The sequence below is a fragment of the Pocillopora damicornis genome, chromosome 7 (assembly GCF_964200805.1).
Source record: "Pocillopora damicornis chromosome 7, jaPocDami1.2, whole genome shotgun sequence".
Lineage (NCBI taxonomy): Eukaryota > Metazoa > Cnidaria > Anthozoa > Scleractinia > Pocilloporidae > Pocillopora > Pocillopora damicornis.
The window spans coordinates 9148085-9172506 of NC_142676.1; the positions used below are offsets into that span (position 1 = coordinate 9148085).

A 24422-nucleotide genomic window follows, 5' to 3' on the forward strand; every position below is an offset into this window, starting at 1 on the left:
GTATCTTCAGAGGACTTCAGATCGCTCAAATTCCTATGAAAGAAGGTGCAACACTCGGAATCTGGACGATATGAGATTTCTCTTCGAGATATTGCTCATAAGATAACATTCTTTCAAAGCCTTGCGCGTTTCATTTTTCTGAAAAATTTGTTGTTGAGAACATTAGATGTAAACATCGCCAAATTATGCAATATCTGATTTTTGAGCTTTGTTCGCGAATTGCCCCTATAAAAAGTAGAGGCAGACCCGCAGAGATTTTTATATATTTAAAAACTAGAATATTATAACCAGCTAGGTGGGTAGTTTTAGTTCCAGAATCGGTGTACTTTTGGAGAAATTCGGATAGACGTTTTCCCTGTTTTACCCGACAACAAAAATTACTGAAACTGTACGGAGATAAATAATCTATTGGTTTGTTCACATTCACTCTCAGGGAAAATTAAAAGTATCGAAGTAAAGAAAAATGATGTTTCTATATATGGTAGACGTGCCAATTTGTTATTTTGTATTTAGCTTGAGATAGAGAAATAAACATTTTACTCTTTTTTTGCGACCCTTTTTTATGAAAATGAGGCCCCAGGCCTCGAACAAGCAGCCTTGTTACCATGGCAACAAGAGTGCTGCGACCTTTAAAAAGGGCATTTTTGTGCATCCCCCTGAGTGCCTAACTGCATGCAAAATTTGAAGGGGGTTAGAAAATTTTCATTTCCCAAGATGTTTGGTTCTTACAGAGACTTGTTCTTAATCATGCAACTTCTAACATATAAAAGTCGTGAATATCTCTTCCCCTTTTGGCCCCATAGGTTTTGTTTTGACGGTCTCTTTCTATTATTTTCCCATTCTCTAATAACCAAAATATCCAATCCTTTAGCTCTTCAAATATTTCTCTAGCCATTGTTCTTCTCTCCAAAATGTTTCGCTAGGTCTGTGCTCTTAACAAAAGTGCTTCATGAAACATTACACCTCCTGAACCCGTGCCACTATGAAACAATGATATCATCAATTCCTACCCCTTCTAACGTGCTTCTTCTCTTGTGCTTCTTTTCGGACAATCGTTGTTAATATGCCCTTGCGATAGAAGATTGAAAACGTGGCGGAGAAAAAGTTGGCTAGTACATGGATCATGTTGGCAGAGCTCAAATTAAATATGAATATTCAAAACTTCGACAGATTATTAGATAACTTAACTTGCAATAGCTTCAATTTTAGCCTACTAGTTTGCTTTTAGATGTATATATTGGTCAAGAAAAATCTTAGTTTGCCTTTCCGTACGGTAATCTGAATCAAGTAGTTCAATGCGCCCGATTAATGCACCAGTTCACTCATTAAAGAATCAAAGTAAACAATTGTAAAAAATACCTAAGACCTCATCCTACCTGAAAAAATAATGCATTTGAAGTTTTAACTTATGGGAAATGCCAATTATAAAGCTAACCATTGCATTTCCTCAAATGTGATTGGTGCAGTAGCTGCTTTATTGATCACTTATCATTACGTACAGTTGCAATCGGACAGTGTTATCGGGCAGTTGACTGCAATCGGACACCTGTAATCGTACATTTCAAACAGCCAATCAAACTAAGTCTTTTCAGCTAAGTCTACCAATTGAACACAATTGAATAAAATAACCATAGCAGCAACCACTTACTAAGCTACTACTGGAAAAAAGAAGAAAAAAAAAAGACTGAGGAATTTCCAAAACAGTGGAATTTGATACTTTAGACATGGTCTCTACCGGAGATGTTTGGCCTAAATGTATTTTTTTCCTAAAATTGTAACGGTTATGATTGATTATGATTAATCGTGTCGTCCTATTCTATGTGTAATCATACTCGTGATCGACAAATTGAATTCCCGCTTCGCGGTTGTCCGATTTTTGTTTATCACTCATATGATTACAGACGAATTGGATTCCACTCGGTCCTCTCACCACTATAAACTATTTGTAAAGCGGAAAATGTAAGACTAATATGATCTACGTTAAAATTCTTGCCACAATGTTTCTAATTAAGTTACCTCATTTAGGCCTGCAAATGAAAAAGCATCGAAAACATGACATCATCTCTAGAGCTGTCAAACTAGTATTTTGGACTTCCGCGTCAACTTCACTGGATTGATAGGAGTTTTAATTGTTGTTAGTCGGCACAAGCCGACCCAAAGCAAACTACTATCATACAATCAACACAGGGAAAACAACCCAAAAGGCAAAATACAAGTGGAGGCTAAGCTTGTTTATTGGTTTTTTTAAATTATATTTTTATTTCATTAAGTTTTTATTTTACTGATTTTTTTTCCTGATATTCGATATCTTGGCAAAAGGCGGAACTATTCTTAAAACATATCAGTTTAATAAAAACCATGGTATTTTGATATACAGTCGAACCCATATCAAGCAGCACCATATTAAGCGGTCATCCAGTATTAAACGATCGGTCGTCAGACTCCAGAGTTTTTATTCAGTTATCACTGTAATTTTTATCCATACTGAGCGGTCTCGGCTATTAAGCGGCGGTAAACGCTTTAGAGTGAGTCTCAACGGCCTGTTTTATTTTACTTAATGTAGAGAGAAATAAGATGTGAATCACTCTTAGAGGCTAAAGGGTTGAATATTGTGTGACTCAGAGGTGTTATTGTAGAGACAAATAAGATGTGAATCACTCTTAGGGGCTAAAGGGTTGAATATTGTGTGACTCAGAGGTGTTATTGTAGAGACAAATAAGATGTGAATCACTCTTAGAGGCTAAAGGGTTGAATATTGTGTGACTCAGAGGTGTTATTGTAGAGACAAATAAGATGTGAATCACTCTTAGGGGCTAAAGGGTTGAATATTGTGTGACTCAGAGGTGTTATTGTAGAGACAAATAAGATGTGAATCACTCTTAGGGGCTAAAGGGTTGAATATTGTGTGACTCAGAGGTGTTATTGTAGAGACAAATAAGATGTGAATCACTCTTAGGGGCTAAAGGGTTGAGTATTGTGTGACTCAGAGGTGTTATTGTAGAGACAAATAAGATGTGAATCACTCTTAGGGGCTAAAGGGTTGAATATTGTGTGACTCAGAGGTGTTATTGTAGAGACAAATAAGATGTGAATCACTCTTAGGGGCTAAAGGGTTGAGTATTGTGTGACTCAGAGGTGTTATTGTAGAGACAAATAAGATGTGAATCACTCTTAGGGGCTAAAGGGTTGAATATTGTGTGACTCAGAGGTGTTATTGTAGAGACAAGTAAGATGTGAATCACTCTTAGGGGCTAAAGGGTTGAATATTGTGTGACTCAGAGGTGTTATTGTAGAGACAAATAAGATGTGAATCACTCTTAGGGGCTAAAGGGTTGAATATTGTGCGACTCAGAGGTGTTATTGTAGAGAGAAATAAGATGTGAATCACTCTTAGGGGCTAAAGGGTTGAATATTGTGTGACTCAGAGGTGTTATTGTAGAGACAAATAAGATGTGAATCACTCTTAGAGGCTAAAGGGTTGAATATTGTGTGACTCAGAGGTGTTATTGTAGAGAGAAATAAGATGTGAATCACTCTTAGAGGCTAAAGGGTTGAATATTGTGTGACTCAGAGGTGTTATTGTAGAGACAAATAAGATGTGAATCACTCTTAGAGGCTAAAGGGTTGAATATTGTGTGACTCAGAGGTGTTATTGTAGAGAGAAATAAGATGTGAATCACTCTTAGAGGCTAAAGGGTTGAATATTGTGTGACTCAGAGGTGTTATTGTAGAGACAAATAAGATGTGAATCACTCTTAGAGGCTAAAGGGTTGAATATTGTGTGACTCAGAGGTGTTATTGTAGAGACAAATAAGATGTGAATCACTCTTAGGGGCTAAAGGGTTGAATATTGTGCGACTCAGAGGTGTTATTGTAGAGACAAATAAGATGTGAATCACTCTTAGGGGCTAAAGGGTTGAATACAACGACAGTTCATAGATTAGAGAAATAATTCCACAGCAGAAGAATGAGAAAATTTGGCGTATCATAATTTCACCACCACTAAAAGAAAAGTAAGAAATTTTCCAAATGAAACGTAAAGGCCTCTTGACACTCGAAGGGCCAAACTCAGTCTTATAGAGAATTTACTAGTGATTTATAATGACCATATCAAACGAAGTAAAAGAGTACTTAAGGGACATCCAATCTCATTTATTAGCTCTTTTATTCTTAAAAGTAACTTTAAAAAACGTAATCTTTTTACTTTTGAGAAAAATAGAAATCTGCTCTACCTATTTAGTTGAAGCAAATGGAGACTTTCTAGTTAAACGTTGGCTTCGGAGCGGCGTGTCGCGGTTGTAAGCTGCGGTAGAATTTTGCTATTGTTCGCGATGCACGATGAAAACAAACGTGTGTGTCACGTGGAGCAAAGAAGAGTGTCTACCTCGGCACTGAGTAAAATGGCTCACTAGCGAGTGAAATAGCACGCAGTCTACGGTAGCCGTGTCTGCGCCTTTGTGCTTCTCTCGCCCTGCAATCTAGCCGCAAGCATTTAAGCAAAGCTTGGAAGAAAATCACAGGTCATTCGCAAATTTTCAGTTGAGGTAGTCGTCTTTGTATTTCTATATCGCACGCGCGTCTTTTTGCGCACGTGTCAGGTTGAGCAATCATTTAAAATCATTTAAAGCAGCAAAACTGCAAAAAAAAATTATAAAATCGATCAAAACCGAAAACTGCATGAGATCCTCGCCGTCTCTCCTCTACTCGTTTAAAAAGGGGGGGGACGCGGATGCCTATGTTATTTCACCTAAAAGAAGTTATTTTAGTAACATTTGGTTTGTCATGCATTCCTATCAATAACATTTGCCTTTGGAGCCTCATTCGAGATCAGTGGAGGTGCATAATTGTTTCTCAGATCGATCCCAAATAGGAAAAAACCGAAAACCGCATCGAATACCAAATCCCAAAACCCGTAAGTATTTTGGTCTAAACCGAAAAGCAAATGCTAAAACACCGAGAAAACGATAAAACAAATAGCCAAAACCGCAAAACCGAAAATCCCAGCACTTCCCTGGTTGAGACAAAGACTTGTGCATGCCACACAGAAGGTGTCAGGCCAGTCTTTGTTTTGCCCGTGTAATCCACCTTACTCCATGCGCATTTCGCATGAGATGCGCTGATCCAAATTGTTTCTAATTTGCGTTGGCTGTCAGAAATTACCTATTTCATTTCTGGCACACTCCTGAAGTAGTTAACATTTTGCTGAAGTGGATGTCTGCGCGTTTGTTTTATGCTTGGTAAGCTTAGCGGTGACGAGATGTTGAGAAAATAAAGATTAGCATTTTTTTTTTGGAGTCATGTTTTTTGTCACTTTTTCGATGTTATAGCTCTCTTCAGCTGTCTGCTAATTACAAAAGACAAATGCTTTTTTTTTCTTTGGCGACATTTCGAAATAAGAAATGTCGGCAAAGAAATCTGCAAAATACTTTTACAACCCTACAACCACTGTTTCACTCATCAAAACTTTTCCTTCAGGAATTTTTTTATTCCTCGTCTGCCATCGTTTTCGCTTGTTCGTTTCTGACTTTCTAAACTGATAAAACGAAATAAATAGTCGTCAATTTATCTTTTATTCTTTTAATATTATTGATAACAATTTTATTTCTTATTCCTTTCCTTTAAGGCCAAGACGAAGCCAAGTGTACCTTCTGAGGTTTGGTTCACAGGAGATTGCTGTTTACTGTCACATGGGAAGCTTTGGGTGTGGAGGTAGAGGATGGACGCTGGCCATGAAGATTGATGGCACAAAGGTAAAATACATATGCTCCACCAACAAGTCAATAGGGGTATTTCATCAAAATGAAGAAGATGTTTATGTATTTTTCATTCTTAACTCAGCGTACTTTCCATTATGAATCGCACTTCTAAAACGACAGAAATACCTTTAATCTTATTGGAGCCAAGACTGGCTTCGACTTACAAGAAACAAAATTGCCGACTTACTGGAACACGTACTTCTCAAAGATCTGTCTCGGTATGAGAATCGGCCATCAGAACAGGTTTATCAACAGGCACGCTAACTCTCTTTACTCAAGGATCGCTCATATAAAATACCGCGCCACCTAACTGGGTCGTTACACTTGAAGGAGACTGATTGGTTCGGACGCCTCCTTACAGCGCAACTGTAATAGGGAAGGATTCAATGCTAGGGCATCTGCAGATTATTACACAGCACGAATTGGCATCATTGCTAACAACGAAAACGATTGCAGCTCCTGTAATTCTAGAATTGCATTTGGTATAGGAGGATCTAATGATGACTCAAACACCTGTGGAAACGAGGCGATTGCTGCGGCAGATAATGGAGACAAACACATCTTGCAAAGACATTGAAGTCACGCAATGTGACTGACTACCCCTACAACTTTTATTATTATTATTATTATTATTATTTTAATTGATGGTTTTCTCTGTCACTCAAATAAAATCTGAAATCAAAACTACTAAATACCTGACGCCAAAAAAGTCAGCTATTGTAAAATACTGATGATAAATAATTTTCTTAAGTCTCAGGACTAAGGTTTTCCCCTGATGAGTTACTCACCAAAAATGTCTGACATAGATTTATAGAGCTTAGTAAAGGGACGCCATGTCGGTGCCCATCCAAGGGGCGGCCATGAGGTAATATAAACATCCGTTGTTTTCTTTCGTAACTTAAGAGATTATTTATCCCGTGTGAACCTGCAAGCATTCGTTTAAACACATTTTGTAATGTTGCGAATGCTCAAAATGAAATGTTATTATAGAAACGTATTAGCTCCCCGGGCCACAATTTTCAATGTCGTGTGGCGAAAAATTAGGAAATTAGAAATAGCTTTCTTTTCAGAATGAATAACCCTACAACGCTGAAACCTTTATAAAAAATTAATTTTTCGAAAGTCTTTCGTCTTTCAGAATTGTAATAGCCCTTGTAAATTTGGATTTTGGATTTTTATGACGTCATGTGAAAACCAAGGATAGACTATAGAAAATCAGAAAGATGTGCAGTAAGAGTAGCCTTCGTGTAGCCTACCATCCCCCTTCCCCCAAGGTGAAGGTACCGCCACATTTAAGTTACAGTAAGAACTGCAAACCAAGTCCTCTCGCTCTCTTAGCTGGCTGAAAGCGGAAGGGTTTTGTACTTGAACATGTTTGATTTTTCTTACACCTCTTTGATCGATAATTCATTTTGATTTTATCGATCAAGCTTTGCTTTGTTTTCATTTTGCACAAACTCAACAACAGGGACTTTCATCCAATGCTCGGGAGAGCGATATTCTGATCAGTTACATTAATTATACGGATCTTTCAAATAATTCTCAAATCAGCAAGGCCATCAAGACGCTTGAGACGAAGTAGGAGAACCTTATTGAACGGGTAAGCAGGAAAGGTTCCAATGTTTGGGTAAGCGATATTCTGATCATTTACATCAGTTAAACAGATCTTATAAATGATTCTCAAACAAGCAAGGCCATTACCCCGCTTGAGACGAAGCCGGAGAACCTTATTGCACGGGTAGACATAAACAATGGTTACCAGCCGGGATATGTGATAAATTCCAAATAGTCATTGTTGTGTTTCCTAACAACCGGCCTCATCAAAATAAACTCGAGACAAATAAGCACGTTCATAATAATTTTAATCTTGAAGTGTAAATTTTAATACTTGATTGACTGATGTTTAAGTCCATTTTGTGTGATGATTATGAGTCTTATTTTAATTTTAATTTTATACTGCTATTATTATTATTATTATTATTATTATTACAAAGAAAATGTTGTATTTATAGTGAATAAAGCCCTCCTGTTTTTCTTAGCCTTCGTTAAGTGTGTCATCCCAGAGATCCAAGTGTATACGCTAACACTTGGTTTGCAAAAGATTTCTCTCCGCTGTAAAATTGAAAACGTTGGATGAGATGGATGATGGATGCTGACCACAGGGATGGACGGCACAAAGGCCAAAATCTTTCTGCTGTGAAAGTTTTGTGACTCGTTTTATTTTAAACCACTGTAACTCCAGAAATGGTGTTCGCAGTGTAGAACTCAGTGATAATGATATTCGTGGTTTCCAAGCAAGATCCTGATCGGTTAGTGGAAATGAAGACATCAAATCCACCTGCTACATTCTGTCAAATATTACATGCCAGCTGGTTCAATTCTAAACTACCACATGATCATAAAGACCTCTTTAGACAATTAAGCAACCAAGGGATTTATAACGGTAGGTCGTGAAATGTGCCGAGTGATAGTTACAGATGAGCTCTCTTTAACCAAATTGTCAACTAAATTACTATTTTTTCCATTGTTATAGAACGAAATGGGGTAATTTGAATAATTTTAATGTCTTCAAAGGCTGGGACTTCATTGGCAAATAAAGAAACGGAAAGTCATGCTCATGACAGAACGTTGTTAATTAGCTTTTACTTGCATGTTAATTTAGACATAAGTGCGCGAGAATTTTTCAATTAAGTTCTTTGCCACGATGTTCATACATTCAGGTGGTATCTGTATCGCTTTGGTGTTGTGCAGAATTGCCTCTGCAACTCAAGGTAAATTACACTTTAACCCATCACTGAAGATAGAAATTGAGCAGAAAAATATAATTTTTTCTCATTTTCTTCACAAACATTGTTTGATATGTTTTGCAGTTTTGGAGGTATATCTGTACAAACAAAACCTTTATCTCATTTATGAAATACGTGTATTTCATAAATAAGATAACGGTTTGTCGGAAAGCGAACGGAGCAAGGAAAATTTCATTGTCTTTAGTCTAGGGGATTCCAAATACTCATGTAAAACTATTTCTGGCTTAAAATTACCAAAATGTTAAGCCACATGAAGTTACTGAGCATTAAGTGGAGTGCGCGTGGTGAAATAAGCGGTCTGAAAAACATTTGGAGGCTTTTTGAATTCTCAGAGGCATAACTGCAAGATTTCTCTAATACCTTCTGTGACTTTAAAAAAAAATTATATGAATTTTGTTTTCAAATGTTATTGAAATGAAAAATGGTTTTCCACTAAGTAGGCGAGAGCGGGTTCTGTCGGTCGCCTTTTGTAAAAATGTTTCAAATTCTTACAAGTATATTTTTAAAATATTTCTTTATTATCCAATGTGGCTCTTTAAGGACATCTTTTAAGATCTTTTTCTTTCAAATATTATAGACGTAAAAAAATATTTACCACTAAGCAGGCGAGACTTCGCAACAGTCGTCGCTTTCTTGTTTCAATAAAATTGTCGCACTTTGCAATAAAACTTGTCGCAGTTTGTGATGAAACAGCTGTCGCACTTTGTAAAAATAGACCCTTGCGCTTAGCAACAAATTAACGTGGCGCACTTTCTAGCAACGTTTCGCGCACCTTGTAATGGTCTTCGAATAGAAGGTCGGAGGGCAGGTAGACCCAATGATACACGTAACTGTCATTCTCATCACTATTATTGTTTTGTTTGCGTGGTAAGTTTGGACAAGACAGTTTTTAGTTTCAAAACAACCAGTTATTTCATGGGCTAAAATCATGCACGTATTTACGTATAAGATCGGTCTATTAGACCCGGCCCGCGTTAATGAAGTCACGCTTAGAATTACAGAGAAGCAGTTCCTATCGTAACAATTGTTATTATCATTTTCATTCTCTCATTAGTTATATTATTATTACCGTTTCTATTGCTTTTATTATCATTATATTTTACTATTTAAAAATTATTATTAGAATTATTATTATTATTATTAAAGACAATTATTATTTTGTCTTATTGTGCTCTGACAGATTTTTAATATAAGTTGCGACAAGTGCTTTTACAAAGCACAGCAGGTTTTTACAAGTGATAATACGAATTGTGAATATTTGGAGAACTCCAATAGTTAACTGCGATGGCTTTAATTTTGGCTTCAACGCTCAAACTGAGTTTATTTTGAATTCTATAAAGACTTCTGTGACGCGGACCAATGCCGCACCTTGGAGTTTGCACCTGAAAAAGCATCCGATGGCACACGGCTGATCAACCATTTGATCCGCGTCGTCGAAGTCAATGTTGCAAGATTTTGTGAGAACGTCTGCTACATGGAACCTGACTGTGTCAGCATTAATCTTGATAAAAGGACAGATAGAAATGGAAATTATAAATGTGAGCTGAATAATGTAACTCGTGAAGGACACAAGAAGGATCTGAGGGAGGACCAAGATTTTTTTCATCATTCAGCTGAGGTATGTATTAACTGCTGATTTATCAATCAAGAAACGAAAAAAAAAGCATCAAATTAATCATTCAAATTCGTTTGAATTTCTAATAAAAATGCTGGGGCTGACCGCAGAAGTTGTTATTTTTACTGGCTCTGTCTCAATCTCAAGAGAGACACAATGCTGAAGATAAAAAGTGAAGGAGTACATCTAAAATATCTATATGCAATCATTTACTTGCGTAATATAATATACAGATTTAGCCAAGCCTAAAAGCGGAGCTCTTGTTAGTTTATTTTCCAGCCCCTCATTATAATTAAAACTGTAATAAAACTCTTGGTTAGCTGTAGAAGAGTTTCTTCAAGAGGATTAAAAGACCAGTCCCCAGGTCTGGAACCTGGGGACGACGTTCTCACGACTTGTGATAAAAAGCATGCTAGTCAGCGGTATCTTCAAGCAGCTGAGGACCTTCGTTATTGTTCCTGATGTGATGAGCAAATTTTCGAATATAGAGAATCTTTTCTTCTTCAGAGGAAGTGTGCGATGTTAGCATCAGTTGAAATTATATTCTTTTGAGCGTGACTGATAATTTTGGTTTGGGAAAATGAGCCAAAACTGAAAGAAACGACGGTTATCTACTTCGAGTCTAGACATCACCAGTCGATTGAAGAGTATACACGCGATAACGGTGAATTAGTAAATCAAGACGCCAGAATCGTATGGGCTTCTCTTTTATCTTCTCTTGAAGTTTCCAGGTATGACTGCTTGTTTTATGATTGTCCTCTGGCTAGAAATACACGGCGTCTTTTAGAGATTCTTTCTGTTATATTATTCGGTAACCTCTGATGTAATTACTTACAATGTAGATTTCTTTTAGCCAACTGCCCATGATATTAGCACCTCTAGCTAATGAAGTACGAAATTTGTCTAACATGTTTCTTGCGCTGCATCCTTGTTGCTCATTATCCCTTTGGCTGCAGAGCGCCTGTGTTATGAACCACTGTAAGAATAATGGCACTTGTCAAAGTGGTTTTACTGACAAAGGTTATCGCTGTTTGTGTTCTGCTGGATACAAGGATAGCAACTGTGGCCAAGGTAAACAGTACTATCTATAAATAGAATACATATCTATAGAATGCATATCTATAGAGTACGTATCTATGGTAGATACATTCAAACATAACCAATGCTGAAAGAGAAGATTTGTTTCCGGTGCTTGTTTATTCCTTTTCATAAAAAGGAGGAGATCGAGAAGAGGCCACTTTTAAATTCCTGCTGCGATAACTCTTTCAACGTGCATGAGCGTAGAGTATTTTTGGGACCTACCTACTCGTTCTTCATCAGAAAAAGATAAACTGACGAGTTTATTTGCACAAAAACCAACTGTTTCCATGCTCTATCTGAATAAACTGTGTTGTCATTATGGCAAACAATTAGGGTTCGATTCAACGGAATGTCGCAAAGCAACAACCTAATTAGTCATAACAGCGACATTCAAGAAAGAAGACAAAGAGCAGCAAAAATAACTTAGGCATCAAAGCGGGGACGAGCAAAGTATCCCGTGGGATACTTTCAAAAATCAAAACGAGTGAGGAAGCCACAAGGGGTTTGGAAACTGCTAGTTTTCGTTGTTCCGAAGTCATTGTATTAATAAAGCGAGTAAAATCCAATACCTTTGCACGCTGAGAAAACGCGAGTGACCGAGCTTTAGTTGCGTTGATCCGTTTTGTTTAGGGTTTAGCTAGAGTATATGAGCAAATCACAAAGTAGGAAAACCACACACAAAAATTGAGAGGTTACCTTCAACATTCAAATGAAAAGCGTTATTGGAGAATTTTAACAGCTATCGAAAATTTACGATGCATATATATATATATATATATATATATATATATATATATATAATTTTTTTTTCAGACATTGACGAGTGCGCTAAAGGAACACATACATGTAGTGCCAATGCTGTGTGCACCAACACTAAGGGATCGTTCAAGTGTACATGTAAAACTGGATACTTAGGGAATGGAAATACCTGCACTAAACGTAAGTCTTTTCTATTGATGTTTTCATAGGATTTCTTGTGACGATTTTTCTAAAGAAACGATAGCCTTTTGTTCTTTAAATCCTCTGGAGGGGCTTGCATCTGATAGCATTTTGCAGTACCACCCATTTAGGGTTTGTCGCTTCGGAAAGAGTGTTTTGTTTTGATATGCAATTATCCGTACCCTTTTAACTAATTTGCATGTTTTGGTGCATTTTGGAGGAAACTTTATAATTATAACACTCACATGAATACGAAACTACAAGCAAGGCTAAATATCGTGTCAAATTTTTTGTTTTAGCCTCAACGTGCAAGGAAATCTTCGACCATAATATGTGAGTAATTAATTCACTGATAACCGAAATAGAATGGAAAAAGATGATAATAGTATTACTGCTAGTTCAAAGAGAAAAGAAAATAAGATGAGTCATCGAAATGATAGAAGCGATTAATATTACAACAATTTAGCTCCTGATCCTTGATAATAATCATCATTAAGGCAAACTTTTTGTTTGAAAATAATTGAAACCTCCTCCGTGTCTTTTAAATAGTTATATATGACGTACTGGATATGTACAAGTCTCAGACTTCATCAGATTTTAAATTTACCTCCACTCCTGATAAAGTATTTTATTCAGCAGATCGAACAAGAGTGGCAAGGTTATTCTGCACTTAGACTCAAAACCAATTTCTGTTTTCTGTCACATGGGAGACTTTGGATGCGGAGATGGAGGATGGACGCCGATCATGAAGATTAATGGCAGTAAGGTAACAATTTCTCCACGAAGGAAACTCATTGACGATACAGGGAAAAAATAGATGGGCGAAAAATTGCTGCTGTGTCCTTGGTAACCATCGAGCATTGCTCAAGCCTAGTTTTGGTCCTGAAACTAAACAATTGATGTTTTGTTGTCAATAAAGTATAAATTCATTTGCAAATTCATCGAGGATATTGTTCAGCTTTGCAAGCTAAAAAAAGGTGGGGGCAAAATTGGCTGCAGTTTCTGTAACAACCGCCAAAAGTCGTCTTTACTAGACGAGCCACCAAGAGTCCCTCACGCGTATTTGATAACCCTGAGCCTAAAACAGGCTATTATTGATGCTATGTTTAAATTCGAAAATTCCTTTGTCAACAATTTCAGCGTACCTTCCATTACTCGTCCCATTTCTGGGGGAACAGAAAGACCTATAACAATGGTGCCGGCAAGAATGGCTTCGACTTACAGGAAACAAAGTTGAAAACCTACTGGAAAACACCCTTCTCCAAGATCTGCCTCGGTATGAAGATTGGACAACAACTCAGGTTCATCTTTATCAACAAGACAGCGAAGTCTTTGTATTCATTGATCGCTGACGGGAAATACCGTGCCACCTTACTGGGTCGTGACACGTGGAAGAAGGTGGTTGGTCCGCAAGCCTCTTTGCAGCAAAACTGCAACAGGGAAGGGTTCAATGCTGTAAGTGACCTCCGCCGTTTCTTCAGAGCAAGAATCGGCATCATTGGTAACCAGCAGAATGACTGCCTCACTTGCAATTCTATTATTGGGTTTGGTACTGTGGGATATCTTTCGTGCGGAAATAAAGCAGCACTTCAGCCTGATAATGGAGACAAGCACATCCAAGCCATGGGGTACATCTTGGTACAGTGACAACGCATACGATTCACATTTAAGCCATGAAGCCGTTATAGATTTGAAAAAAAGTAGTTTACTAACTAAAACAAGGTAATAGAGCAATGGGTTCAAACTTATCGTCTTGTTTGGTCAGATCTGCCTCAAAAATTACTTTATAACTCCGGTCTTTGACGTTATATTCGTGTAAGCTTAATTTAGGTTGTGAAAACGAAGAAGAAATTGGCAGTTAAGCCATATTAGATTTTTGTAATATTTTTCGAATTTTACGGCGTTAAAGTTCGTGAGCTCCTGGTTTACCTGTAGAACAGACGTAATTTTACGCCCTTCTCAGTCGAGTAGTGGCGTCCAGTGAAAATCTCATTTTATATAGCTAAAATGCGAATTGTTCTCGCACTTGCTCTTTTACTCTAGATTCCATTTGTTTAATATGTTCTGGATTTTAAGAAGTAAAATATCCACACTTGTGAATGCTTTCATTCTGCATGAAGAGGTTTATCCTTTTGTTATGCCATACTTCTTGTTTGTGTCCTCTGCATGGCTGCGCTGATGAATTACATACAAAAAGGTTCTCATTTTGTAAGATCCATGTAGATCCCGAGGGCCGTAAGGCCTAGGGATGTGTATGGATTAATACCGACGTACTCTAAAAGCCTTAATCTTAATTTGGTTTTCTTTCGTGTCGCCTCTGTTTTGAATCACTGGAACTCTATTCATTCCTATTTAAGGCGCCTTAAACTTAAAATGAAGCTTACCTCTTACTGGAATGTTCTTACTTAATACAAAGCAGAAAAAACTGAAATGATTTGCAAGGTTAAATATCCATCATAGAAAAACGCATCATAATCCCCTGCTGGAGAGCAATTCTCGACCAGACCAAAACAAAAATTAAATAACAATGTCGGTAGTGTAGATATTAAGTTTTAAAGAAGATTCTGTCCAAAATTATAATTTCCTTTATAAGCAATGGGTAAATATATCCACATGTATGTAGCTTATGGCAAGTATTTACGCGGTCAAGGTTGTCGGATTATCTCCATGAGGCGAAAACAATGATCAACAAAGCCATTGTAATCCCTCATAAATCCACAAACTAAATATATTTCACCTCATCAAAAAGAAAAAAAATTACTTGAGCGATGCCAATTCAAGGTTTAAAGAAGCAGAAGTACGAGAAAAAGCCAAATGCAATGTTTATGACGAGTCAACACGGTTAGGGTTACTTCCTACCTGCGCAGGTATTCTTCGGGAAATAATTCCTACGCGCACCAGTTTCGGCAGAACCGTAGCAAACCATACATCATAAGAAAGCTTAATAACTGCAGACTACGATAAAAATATAATTTAAGCGAGTTTTATTTAAAGTGTCGGGAGCCGGTAAGGCGTAGAACTACCAAAGGTTCTTCTACTGTATTTATCGGGTATCGGATGCCTTAGCACGAGCAAAATGGCTACACAGTCTTATTCACAAAGCATCAATCAACAAAAGTATAACACGCTTTTTCCAGATTCTGATTGGTTGTCTAAATAGTGGCATCTAAAGTTGGAATAGCTAAGAATATACGAGGCATGTTTCGTAAATGGACACCATGGGATAAATATTTCAAATATCAAAATTTCCCGACACGCTTTCGTTTGTCATTATTCCTGGAATGGTTTGGCGAAATTTGACGAAAACCGATCAGATATTGGGATATTTATTTTCTTTTGATCTTGAAATGCATGTACAAATTCGAACTTGAAATGGATGCACAAATCCGACCAACGGATAACGTATTGCATGGGTCTGCATCAAATTATATACTCAGTGACTTACATTGAACAGGCATAATTGCAAAGAAGCTGCTGACCATCACATCATCACAAAACGTCGGCTCAGATTGCCAATCACAAAACAAACGTTTAACAAAAATCTGGAGTATGTCATCGATGACTGAACTCAATGACAAGCGCAGTGATCGCATGATCTGTCTCTCAGTGGTTTATTGATCGAGTTGATGAAAATAATTTCAAGTCCAAACTGGGCCAACGCTTGGCTGGGAGTTCAAGTGGATGGACTGAATTGGTACGTTATTAGGATTCTTTGGGAAAAAAAAAGATTGACTATAATTTATGATAAACTAGCACGCTATCGCTGATGTTGTTGGTGATGTTAAAGTCGTCATTAGTAGTGCACAATTTTAGAACAAGTTGAATGATTTAGCTGTGTCACTTGTTAATCCAAAACAAAAGTATTACTCTCACAAGTGTTACTGAAATTTTCCACAGCAATGTTATTCAGTGTCAATAGATTTTAATGAAGCATCTGAGTTCATTTGTGAGAAGGATGATCTTGATTTATTCAATTTTGAACCTGGGATATTGCATTTCTAGCCCTCTGTGGCTTCACTCCACCTCGGTAACCAGTTCAGGTAACTCGTAGCTATAAGTGGAAACTGTTCGGCTTTTTTAATGTATTTATTTATCCATTCATTTTATTCCCTACGGCGGTTAGAAGAGATGAAGACAAAAAAATCGACCGTGGAATTAATGTTCTCTCTTGGCCATGCTTATTCGGTCAAGACGGCTGGATATTAGCCTCGGTCTTTTTCTGCGTTTTTATGGACCTCGACTTTGTCTTGGTCCATGAAAACGCAACAAAAGAACTCGGCTAACATCTGGCCATCTTGACTTCACGCTTGATCAATTACGCATATGAATATATTTCATGCAGACCCATACAAATCTGGCAAGGGAAGACGGTACAAATTGCAATTCCGAGCCCGAAATTTGTCTACCGTATGGGTCAATAGACTTCCTTTACTTGTGATTTGGTTCATCAAGTGTTAACTTCAGCACTGATCACACAAGTATATCGTCAAAAATCTGTTGTGCTAAAGAATCTGAGCCAATTGTGTAAAGAGAGGTATTGGTCATCGCTTTCATCGTTTTGACCTCTGTCAATTTGATGCCACAAGCACATCAGTATATGGCTTTGTAGCCAATGCTTCTCGACCTACGTCTCTGGCAAATAAAAAGACGCTGATTAATATCAGAGAACCCGCAATATGCCATGAATATCTGTCAGAGGGTTCTTTGGTACAACAGCTGTCACTTTAACATCTCAATGAGGATGTCCGCCTTTACAACAATGCTCTAGCGTAGTTCAACGATTGCATTGAAGGCTTATTACCTTTAGAACCAAATGTTTGTAAGAGATAAATACCGAAAACGGAGGTATTAATCCATAGACATCCCAAGGAACCGTAGGGCCCAGGGATGTCTATGGATTAATACCGACGTTCGAGGTACTTTTCTAACTTATTTCATGATATTATTCATGAGGGATCTTTATATAACGATACTTTCTTCAAGGGGCCAAACACCGGCTAATTAGTACGGTTACACCATCGTCGGATCAAAGCAGATACAATGAAAGCAACCTGATGTGTGCGTTTCTCACAGGACCGTGAAAAGTTGTTGCGAATTCCACCGTAACAACCACAAGACTTTTTTGCACTCTCATATTTTGGCGAGTCCGCAATGAACTTAGCATTGCATTTTCTTTGTTTTTTTGTTTGTGTTGTATTGTTTGATATTTCGTTTTTGTTCTTGTTTACTAGTTTTTCGTTGAATGTGTACGAACGTTTTCCAACGACTCATTTCTCTACATTAGTGCTGTCATTATGGACGGCTTGTATAGCGACGGGGAGCTTTTTTTGTTACTCAAATAGTTTTTCGAAAGAAATATTACAACACAATTTTAGTATTAATTATATTTTAGACGGCCAAGTAGCTAGTGATGAGCCTGCTCCACGAAATTCGTGTGCGGAAGAATGAAAGCAAGTTGTGACCGAGGAAAGCATCAAGGATGGACGGACGGACCCATCGAATTGCCCAGAAGCAGTAAGGAAGATTTTGATCTTTGACGGTGAAGAACTTGAGAAGAGGAAGGAATCTCGAATACCACCAAATACAAGAATAAATACATCGTGGGCAGTTCGTACTTGGACTGAATGGGCAGTGGAGCGAAACGGAATGATCGCAATCAAAGGTGAAAGTGGAATTACACTTCCTCAAGTCAATCTTGACATTCTCAATATCATTACTGACAACGGGGAACTTAATTATTAGCTGAGCAAATTGGTTGTAGAAGTTCGTAAGAAAAAGGATCGAGGTACTGTTTACCCGCCAAAAACTCTTTATCAACTTTGCTGTGGTCCTCAAAGTAAATATTTAATGAGGGATTAATTTGTAGAAATTCTAATAAATCCTTCGCTTCAGGAATTTATTTGTATAAATCCCTGAAGCCCCGCTCTTCCCTCCTACATTATCAAGCCTTCCCCGAACTTTCAGATTGTTAATATTCGACAGGGTTGTAAGTTAAATAAAGGTAATAAATAGATTCATTTTTCCAAATATCTTGAGTGCCATTAAAGATTTCAGAATTTTTTCTTCATATTATTTAATTTTTTGCTATGGAAACGTTAGTTTTAATGTTTGAGCTCAGTTTAGTCAAATAAAAATCGATTTTTTCGGCCTCTGAAGGTGGAAGTAACCTCAATTCGTCGCTATTGCGATATCAAAGGAAGGATAAGGTAAGATCCAAGACATTGATTGTTTCTTTTGGCTCACCTCAGAGATGATTTATTCGTAAATTTATTACAAAATTCTTGAAATTTTCAATTGGAACGTAAGTATTAAAAAGGATAACAGTCAATTTTAAATCTTAAAACCTACTTATAATTGTAGGTTCGGAGATAAATGTTATGATAATTCATTTTTGTCTCGTTTGTTTGTTTGTTTGTTTGTTTTTTTACATCCAGAATTGATGATTAATACAAGCCAAGGAAGGTCATGTTACATCACTTCAAACATATTATTTTTTATCCTATCTGAAGGAGATAGGGTTGTAGGAAAAAAAAACTCAGTTATTAGACAGATGCTATTAATTATTAATTAAATTGAACATACTATTTGTGACGTGATTTGAGTAATCTAATTGTCCCAAATTAATGTTAAAGTTAACAAATAAGGCGAAAACCACATTTGGTTGGCTCTATAACAATAGATAGCCAATAAAATGAAAACAATCTATTAAAATCGAAACCCTATTGGATAGAAGAGAATCAGAAACTTTTAATTAAACGAAACAATGTCTGAAACAGATTTTCACATCAGTTTGCTCATCTCTCAGGAGACCTTGGAATGCGATCCACGCCATGAAAACCTCGATTTTTATCAGTTCTCTTTTGCCTTTGTGCCTAATGGCATCTGCCTCTGTCTCGCCTCAAGGTAAGTTTCTCCAGTCCCCTTTTTGAGCCGAGTATGGTCAAGCTAAATTAGTAATTTAAGAGGAACGGTCCTTCGTAATCATAGTTTGCGAACACTTACTATTTCTTTGAATGAGGAATAAGTTTTTCGCTTTCATTACATAAATCCTTATATCCGCGGTATAACAAGGCTTTAAACTTTTTTTAAACTACTAATCCAAGAAAATTAAAGGTGGATCGATAACTGGGTGGCTTGTTTCCACTAGTAAATTCAACCTGATAGTCATTTTAAGCGGCTAATTAGCGAGTGTTTTTCTTTTCTTTTCTTTTTTTTTTTATTCCTTTACTTTGATGTTATAGAGTTTGTTATCTTAATCTGTTTCTAATGTGTTTCATATTCTTTTGGTCTTCATACATTTAGAGTGCATAGTTATAGACATTGTTGTATAACTACAAGATTTCTCTAATACCTTCTTTGACTTTTAAAATGCATTTTTCATTATTTTTGTTTTCGAATGTTATTGAAATGAAAAGTTGTTTTACACTAAGTCAGCGGGAGAGTGTTCCGTCGGTCGACTTTGGTAAATATGTTTGAAATTCTTACAAGTATGTTATTAACACATTTTTCTATCATTCAATGTGGCTCTTTAAGGACATTTTTCATGATATTTGCCTTTCAAATATTATAGACGTAAAAAAATGTTCTCCACGAAGTAAGGGAGACTTTGTAATAGTCGTCGCTTTCTTGTTTCAATAAAAATGTCGCACTTTGTAATAAGACTTGTCGAAATTTGTGATGAAACAGCTGTCGCACTTAATTAAAAGAAAGACCCTTGCACTTTGCAGCAAATTAACGTGTCGCACTTTGTAGCAACGTTTGTCGCACCTTTTTATGATCTTGGAATGGAAAGTCGGAGGGCAAGTACATCCAACGATACATGTGGCTGTTATTCTCATTGCTATAAATGTTGAGTTTGCTTGGTAGATCTGAGAAGACAGCTTTAAGTTTCAAAACAACCAGTTTATTTCATACGGCTAAGATCCGGTATATTAGACTCCCTAGGCGTGCGTCCCGCGTTAAGATGAGTCACGCTTAGAAGTACAGATTATTAGTTCCTATCGTAACAATTGTTATTATTATTTTCATTCTTGTCACCATCAACTTTACTTTTGCTCTTATCAGTTATATTATTATTACCATTATTATTACTTTATTATCATTATGTTATATTATTATTATCATTGACAGTTATCATTGGGTCTTAGTATCCTCTGACAGATTTTGTATCAAAAAGTGCGACAAGTGTTTTTATAAACCACTGCAAGTATTGCAAAGTTGTATTTCGAATTGTGAATATTTGGAGAACTCCAATAGTTAACTGCGATAGCTTTTAATTTTGGCTTCAACGCTTATACTAAGTTTATTTTGAATTATGTAAAGGCTTCTGTGGCACGGACCAATGCCGCATCTTGGAGTTTGCACCTGAAGAAGCATTCGATGGCACACGGCTTATAAACCATTTGATTCGCGTCGTCGAGGTCAAGGTCGCAAGCTTTTGTGAGAACGTCTGCTACATGGAACCCGACTGCGTCAGCATTAATTTTGATAAACGGGCAGATGAAAATGGGAATTATAAATGTGAGTTGAATAGTGTTACTCGTGAAGGACACAAGGAGGATCTGACGGAGGACCAAGATTTCTTTCATCGTTCAGCTGAGGCACGTAGTAAATACAGATTTATCCATTAAAAAAAAAAACGAAAAAAAAAAACGAAAAAAAAAAACGAAAAAAAAACAGTATAAATCACTTCAAACATGCTCTTTAACTTTACATTCAGTTCCCCCTTTAATTTCTACTAAAAGAAGTTGGGGCTGAACGCCGAAAATGTCATTTTCACCGGCTCTGTCTCAACCTCGAGAGAAACACAAGGCCGAAGATACAATGCGGATGAGTACATCTAAAATATCTATGAGAAATCATTTACTTTCTTAATATATTATCATTGTTACTCATTATCCCTTTGGCTGCAGAGCGCCTGCGTTATAAACCACTGTAAGAATAATGGCACTTGTCAAAGCGGCTTTACTGACAAAGGTTATCGCTGTTTGTGTTCTGCTGGATACAAGGGTAGCAACTGTGGTCAAGGTAAACAGTACTTTCTATGTAATACATATCTATAGAATGCATATCTATAGAGTACGTATCTATGGTAGATACGTCCAAACATAATCACTGCTGAAAGAGAATGTTGTTTTAAGTGCTTGTTTATTCCTTTTCATAAACAGGAGGAGATCGAGCAGAGGCCACTTTTAAATTCCTTCTGTAATAACTCTTTCAACGTGCATGAGTGTAGAGTATTTTTGGGACCTACCCACTCGTTCTTTATCAGAAAACGATGAACTGACGAGTTCATTTGCCAAAAAAACGAACCGTTTCCATGCTCTACCTGAATAAGCTGTGATGTGATTATCGCCAAAGTTAGGGTTTGATTCAATCGAATATGGCAAAGCAACAGCCTTATTAGTCATAACAGCAACATTCAAGAAAAAAAAAGGAAAAAGTGGCAAAAGTAAATTAGGCATCAAAATATCCCGTGGGCGGAAAAACACCAGCCTGTGTAAATTGTGGTTTTTAGTACCCTTTTCAAAAATGAAAACGAGTGAGGAAGCCACGAGGGGGTTGGAAGCTGCCAGTTTTTGTTGCTCCGACGTTATTACATTAATAAAGCGACTAAAATCCAACACCTTTGCACCCTGAGAAAACGCAAGTGACCGAGCTTTAGTTGCGTTGATCAGTTTTGCTTAGGGGTTAGCTAGAGTATAGGGGCAAATCACAAAGTAGGAAAATCACACACAAAAATTGAGAGGTTACCTTCAACATTCAAATGAGAAGCATTAAGAGAGTGTCTCTGTAAGAGCGGTCCGGTCGATTTTGCTTGAGACACGGATTTCGCTCGTTTCTCGTGTGTTGTAAGACATTCATGTACCTATACTAAAACCACAATCAGTTTGATCGGATCTCTTTATTTTTCAGAGTTTTACGGAAATTAAATTTCACTCGAGCGAAGGCTTGTTGTGACACTTTTCAAGACTTTAATTTCATACAACTTTGGAGGACAATTTACAAAAAACTACGGAACTCAGCAAAAAACAAATACCACAGCCATGTATATTAACTCTATCTTATCTATCGAGGCGACTTTCGTAAACATCACGTGTCAATCAAGGAAATAGGAAGACTTGAATGACACCTTATCGGTTCGCCTAAATCAAACACGCCAAAACCGATCAAATTCAAGGTAAATTTTTTGAAAAAGTGAGGCGTTCTTAACTGATCCAACTAACATAGCTAGGAAGTAGGTGCCATAGAAAAGATAACTACAGAAAAAAACTTTGCGGCCCGACCTTTACGAGAACTTTATAACTCCGTGAATCTCCAAGTTTGGCCGCCATTTTGAGGGACTTGTCAACATGAAGCGTAACCGATACAAATCAAGCAGGTTAATCTAAAACCGTGAGGAATATATAAGAAAGCAATTCAAATGAACTTTACTTTCAATTCAAGCGGCAAAATTTGAAATTGTTTGTTAAACTTACCATCCCCATGCGACCATTTATTCCAACAATACAAACACTACAACTTTCTGAATTCCCCTCGTCGATTCCACCGCAAGAAATAACCTGTGCCACCTAAGCTTCGACTCGAATGTGAAGTACGAATCAAATAACATAACTGCTTCATCTTCGCGGCAATACCACGCTGGTATTTTGATTTTCCGATCGACGAGAACGGTGATCAAGAATCGATCGGTTTGTTTACCTCGTAAACGTGACCGTTGGCCAGCTGCTGAGTGAAAACAGTACGGTTTTTGGCGAGGAGCGGGGTGAGGGGTGGATGCGGGCAGATTATCAGAAGGTTTTTGAGAACATTCGATAAACATTAGGATTCTCAGTCTTAATGCGAAGGCATACTTCATGTTGCAGACAACTTTTGTTTTACTTAGTATTCTTTTTTATTTCAAATACACTTCGTTCCAAATAGGACTAGCATCAGTTCATAGATTTAAAAACAAATCTTTACCACGTAAATAAATGTGTTCAGATAATCGAGATAACCATTGAACCTCTTGTATCGCACCGGAAAGAACGTGTCTTGTCTTTGCCCAACTCTGAGAGCGTGGAGCGGCGAAGACGCGGGATACGAGTCTCGCGTCTCGCGGATTCACCATGCTCACAGGATACGCGTGACCTCACTATCTTTAAGAAAAATAAGAGACTACTCGAAGTCTGTATTCCGTTCAACCATTTTATAAGAGTGACGCGAGTCTTTCAATTGAAGGAGAAAGTCACAAACCCATTCTTTACCTCACGAGCGTAACCACTGACCACTCACGAATTACAGTAGGCTTCTCCTTTGACGCGGTAATTGAAATCGTATCGAATATACAAAGTTATAATGAGTTCCTTTAGATCTCCCGAACTTGTATCGCGTTGGAAACAATTACAAGTACAGGAAGAAGTCGTTCACAAGCGAGACGTTCATTACGTCTCAGGACTGCTTTTTGAATAGCAAAGATGGAAAAAACTTTGGTTCATCGTGTGGCTTAAGTGGTTTGGTACAACTGCCTGAATGCAATGACGAAGTAAGACATCATTTGATAAGCTGCCACCTGTCTAAAGAGGTTTTTAAGTGAAAATGAGCTAATCTTGGCAAGGATTGGCATATTTCACCTCGCTCAGGAGGATAAACAAAAAAATGTGGATTTGCTATAGGCATCGCTACACTCTGGGGAAGTTTTGGAGAAGTGCAAAGGTAACACGTCAGTATCCTGATCATGATGGTGTCAAGAAGCGTATCCAAGGCAGAGATGTAATTACCTTGCATATGTCTCAGGACGTTCAAAAGCTGTTTGGAGTTATTATTCCAGTTGAATCAGGTGGTCTTCAGTAACATTTTCTGTTATCTATTTTTGTCACGTGACATATCTGCTCGAAAAGAGAAGAAATTCTTTATTAGATGAAGGGTACTTAAGTACACATCACGTTGAAAAAAAATAGATCTATGTGTAAGTGCTTTTCATCACAGATGGAAATATGTACAAAGTTGCTCGGTTGATAATCAATAATGTTTTTGTAGAAGATCAAATCACCTGGCAACGCAATACACTTACTCATGCGTACGGTTCACAATTATTTGCGGTCAGTTTTCCTCAGTTTGTATGATTCTCATTAACCGATATGATTAAATTTGCAGACTAAAACACCCCTTATTTGATTAAGAATAATAAAAGTAAACAGTGCATGTCGGTTTTTAATTCCTGATGGATGCTACTGGGCTTTACTT

The 24422-nt window shown here is 37.3% G+C and overlaps 2 protein-coding genes and 1 long non-coding RNA gene across 5 annotated transcripts; all 3 read left to right on the forward strand.

Moving 5' to 3' along the window:
• Positions 1 to 5626: 5626 nt before the first annotated feature.
• LOC113682677 (uncharacterized) lies at positions 5627 to 6203 on the forward strand. Its single transcript, XR_016188637.1, has 2 exons — positions 5627 to 5750; positions 5839 to 6203. It is a non-coding gene; the product is annotated as an uncharacterized LOC113682677 (long non-coding RNA).
• Positions 6204 to 6969: 766 nt separating this feature from the next.
• On the forward strand, positions 6970 to 14777 carry LOC113682641 (putative skeletal organic matrix protein 5). 3 transcript variants are annotated; one of them, XM_089212912.1, is made up of 8 exons: positions 6970 to 7356; positions 7796 to 8199; positions 9904 to 10181; positions 11135 to 11249; positions 12072 to 12197; positions 12497 to 12530; positions 12837 to 12963; positions 13338 to 14777. In XM_089212912.1, the coding sequence occupies exons 2-8, from the start codon at positions 8031 to 8033 to the stop codon at positions 13842 to 13844; spliced, it is 1356 nt and encodes a 451-aa protein (XP_089069038.1). In that variant the 5' UTR covers positions 6970 to 7356; positions 7796 to 8030; the 3' UTR covers positions 13845 to 14777. The 3 variants fall into 3 exon arrangements, with proteins under 3 accessions (XP_089069038.1, XP_089069039.1, XP_089069040.1); XM_089212913.1 differs by lacking the exons at positions 6970 to 7356; positions 7796 to 8199 and adding an exon at positions 8397 to 8527; XM_089212914.1 differs by lacking the exons at positions 6970 to 7356; positions 7796 to 8199; positions 11135 to 11249 and having other exon boundaries at positions 10045 to 10181.
• Positions 14778 to 18887: 4110 nt separating this feature from the next.
• On the forward strand, positions 18888 to 20836 carry LOC149042423 (uncharacterized). Its single transcript, XM_089213019.1, has 2 exons — positions 18888 to 19100; positions 20520 to 20836. The coding sequence occupies exons 1-2, from the start codon at positions 19028 to 19030 to the stop codon at positions 20825 to 20827; spliced, it is 381 nt and encodes a 126-aa protein (XP_089069145.1). The 5' UTR covers positions 18888 to 19027; the 3' UTR covers positions 20828 to 20836.
• Positions 20837 to 24422: the final 3586 nt, after the last annotated feature.

Coding starts and splice junctions, on each gene's coding strand:
- LOC113682641 (XM_089212912.1), top strand. CDS start 8,031: ATGATATTCGTGGTTTCCAAGCAAGATCCTGATCGGTTAGTGGAAATG. Junction 10,182..11,134: donor TTTTTCATCATTCAGCTGAG/GTATGTATTAAC, acceptor CTTTGGCTGCAG/AGCGCCTGTGTTATGAACCA. Junction 11,250..12,071: donor GGATAGCAACTGTGGCCAAG/GTAAACAGTACT, acceptor TTTTTTTTTCAG/ACATTGACGAGTGCGCTAAA.
- LOC149042423 (XM_089213019.1), top strand. CDS start 19,028: ATGAAAACCTCGATTTTTATCAGTTCTCTTTTGCCTTTGTGCCTAATG. Junction 19,101..20,519: donor TGCCTCTGTCTCGCCTCAAG/GTAAGTTTCTCC, acceptor AATTATGTAAAG/GCTTCTGTGGCACGGACCAA.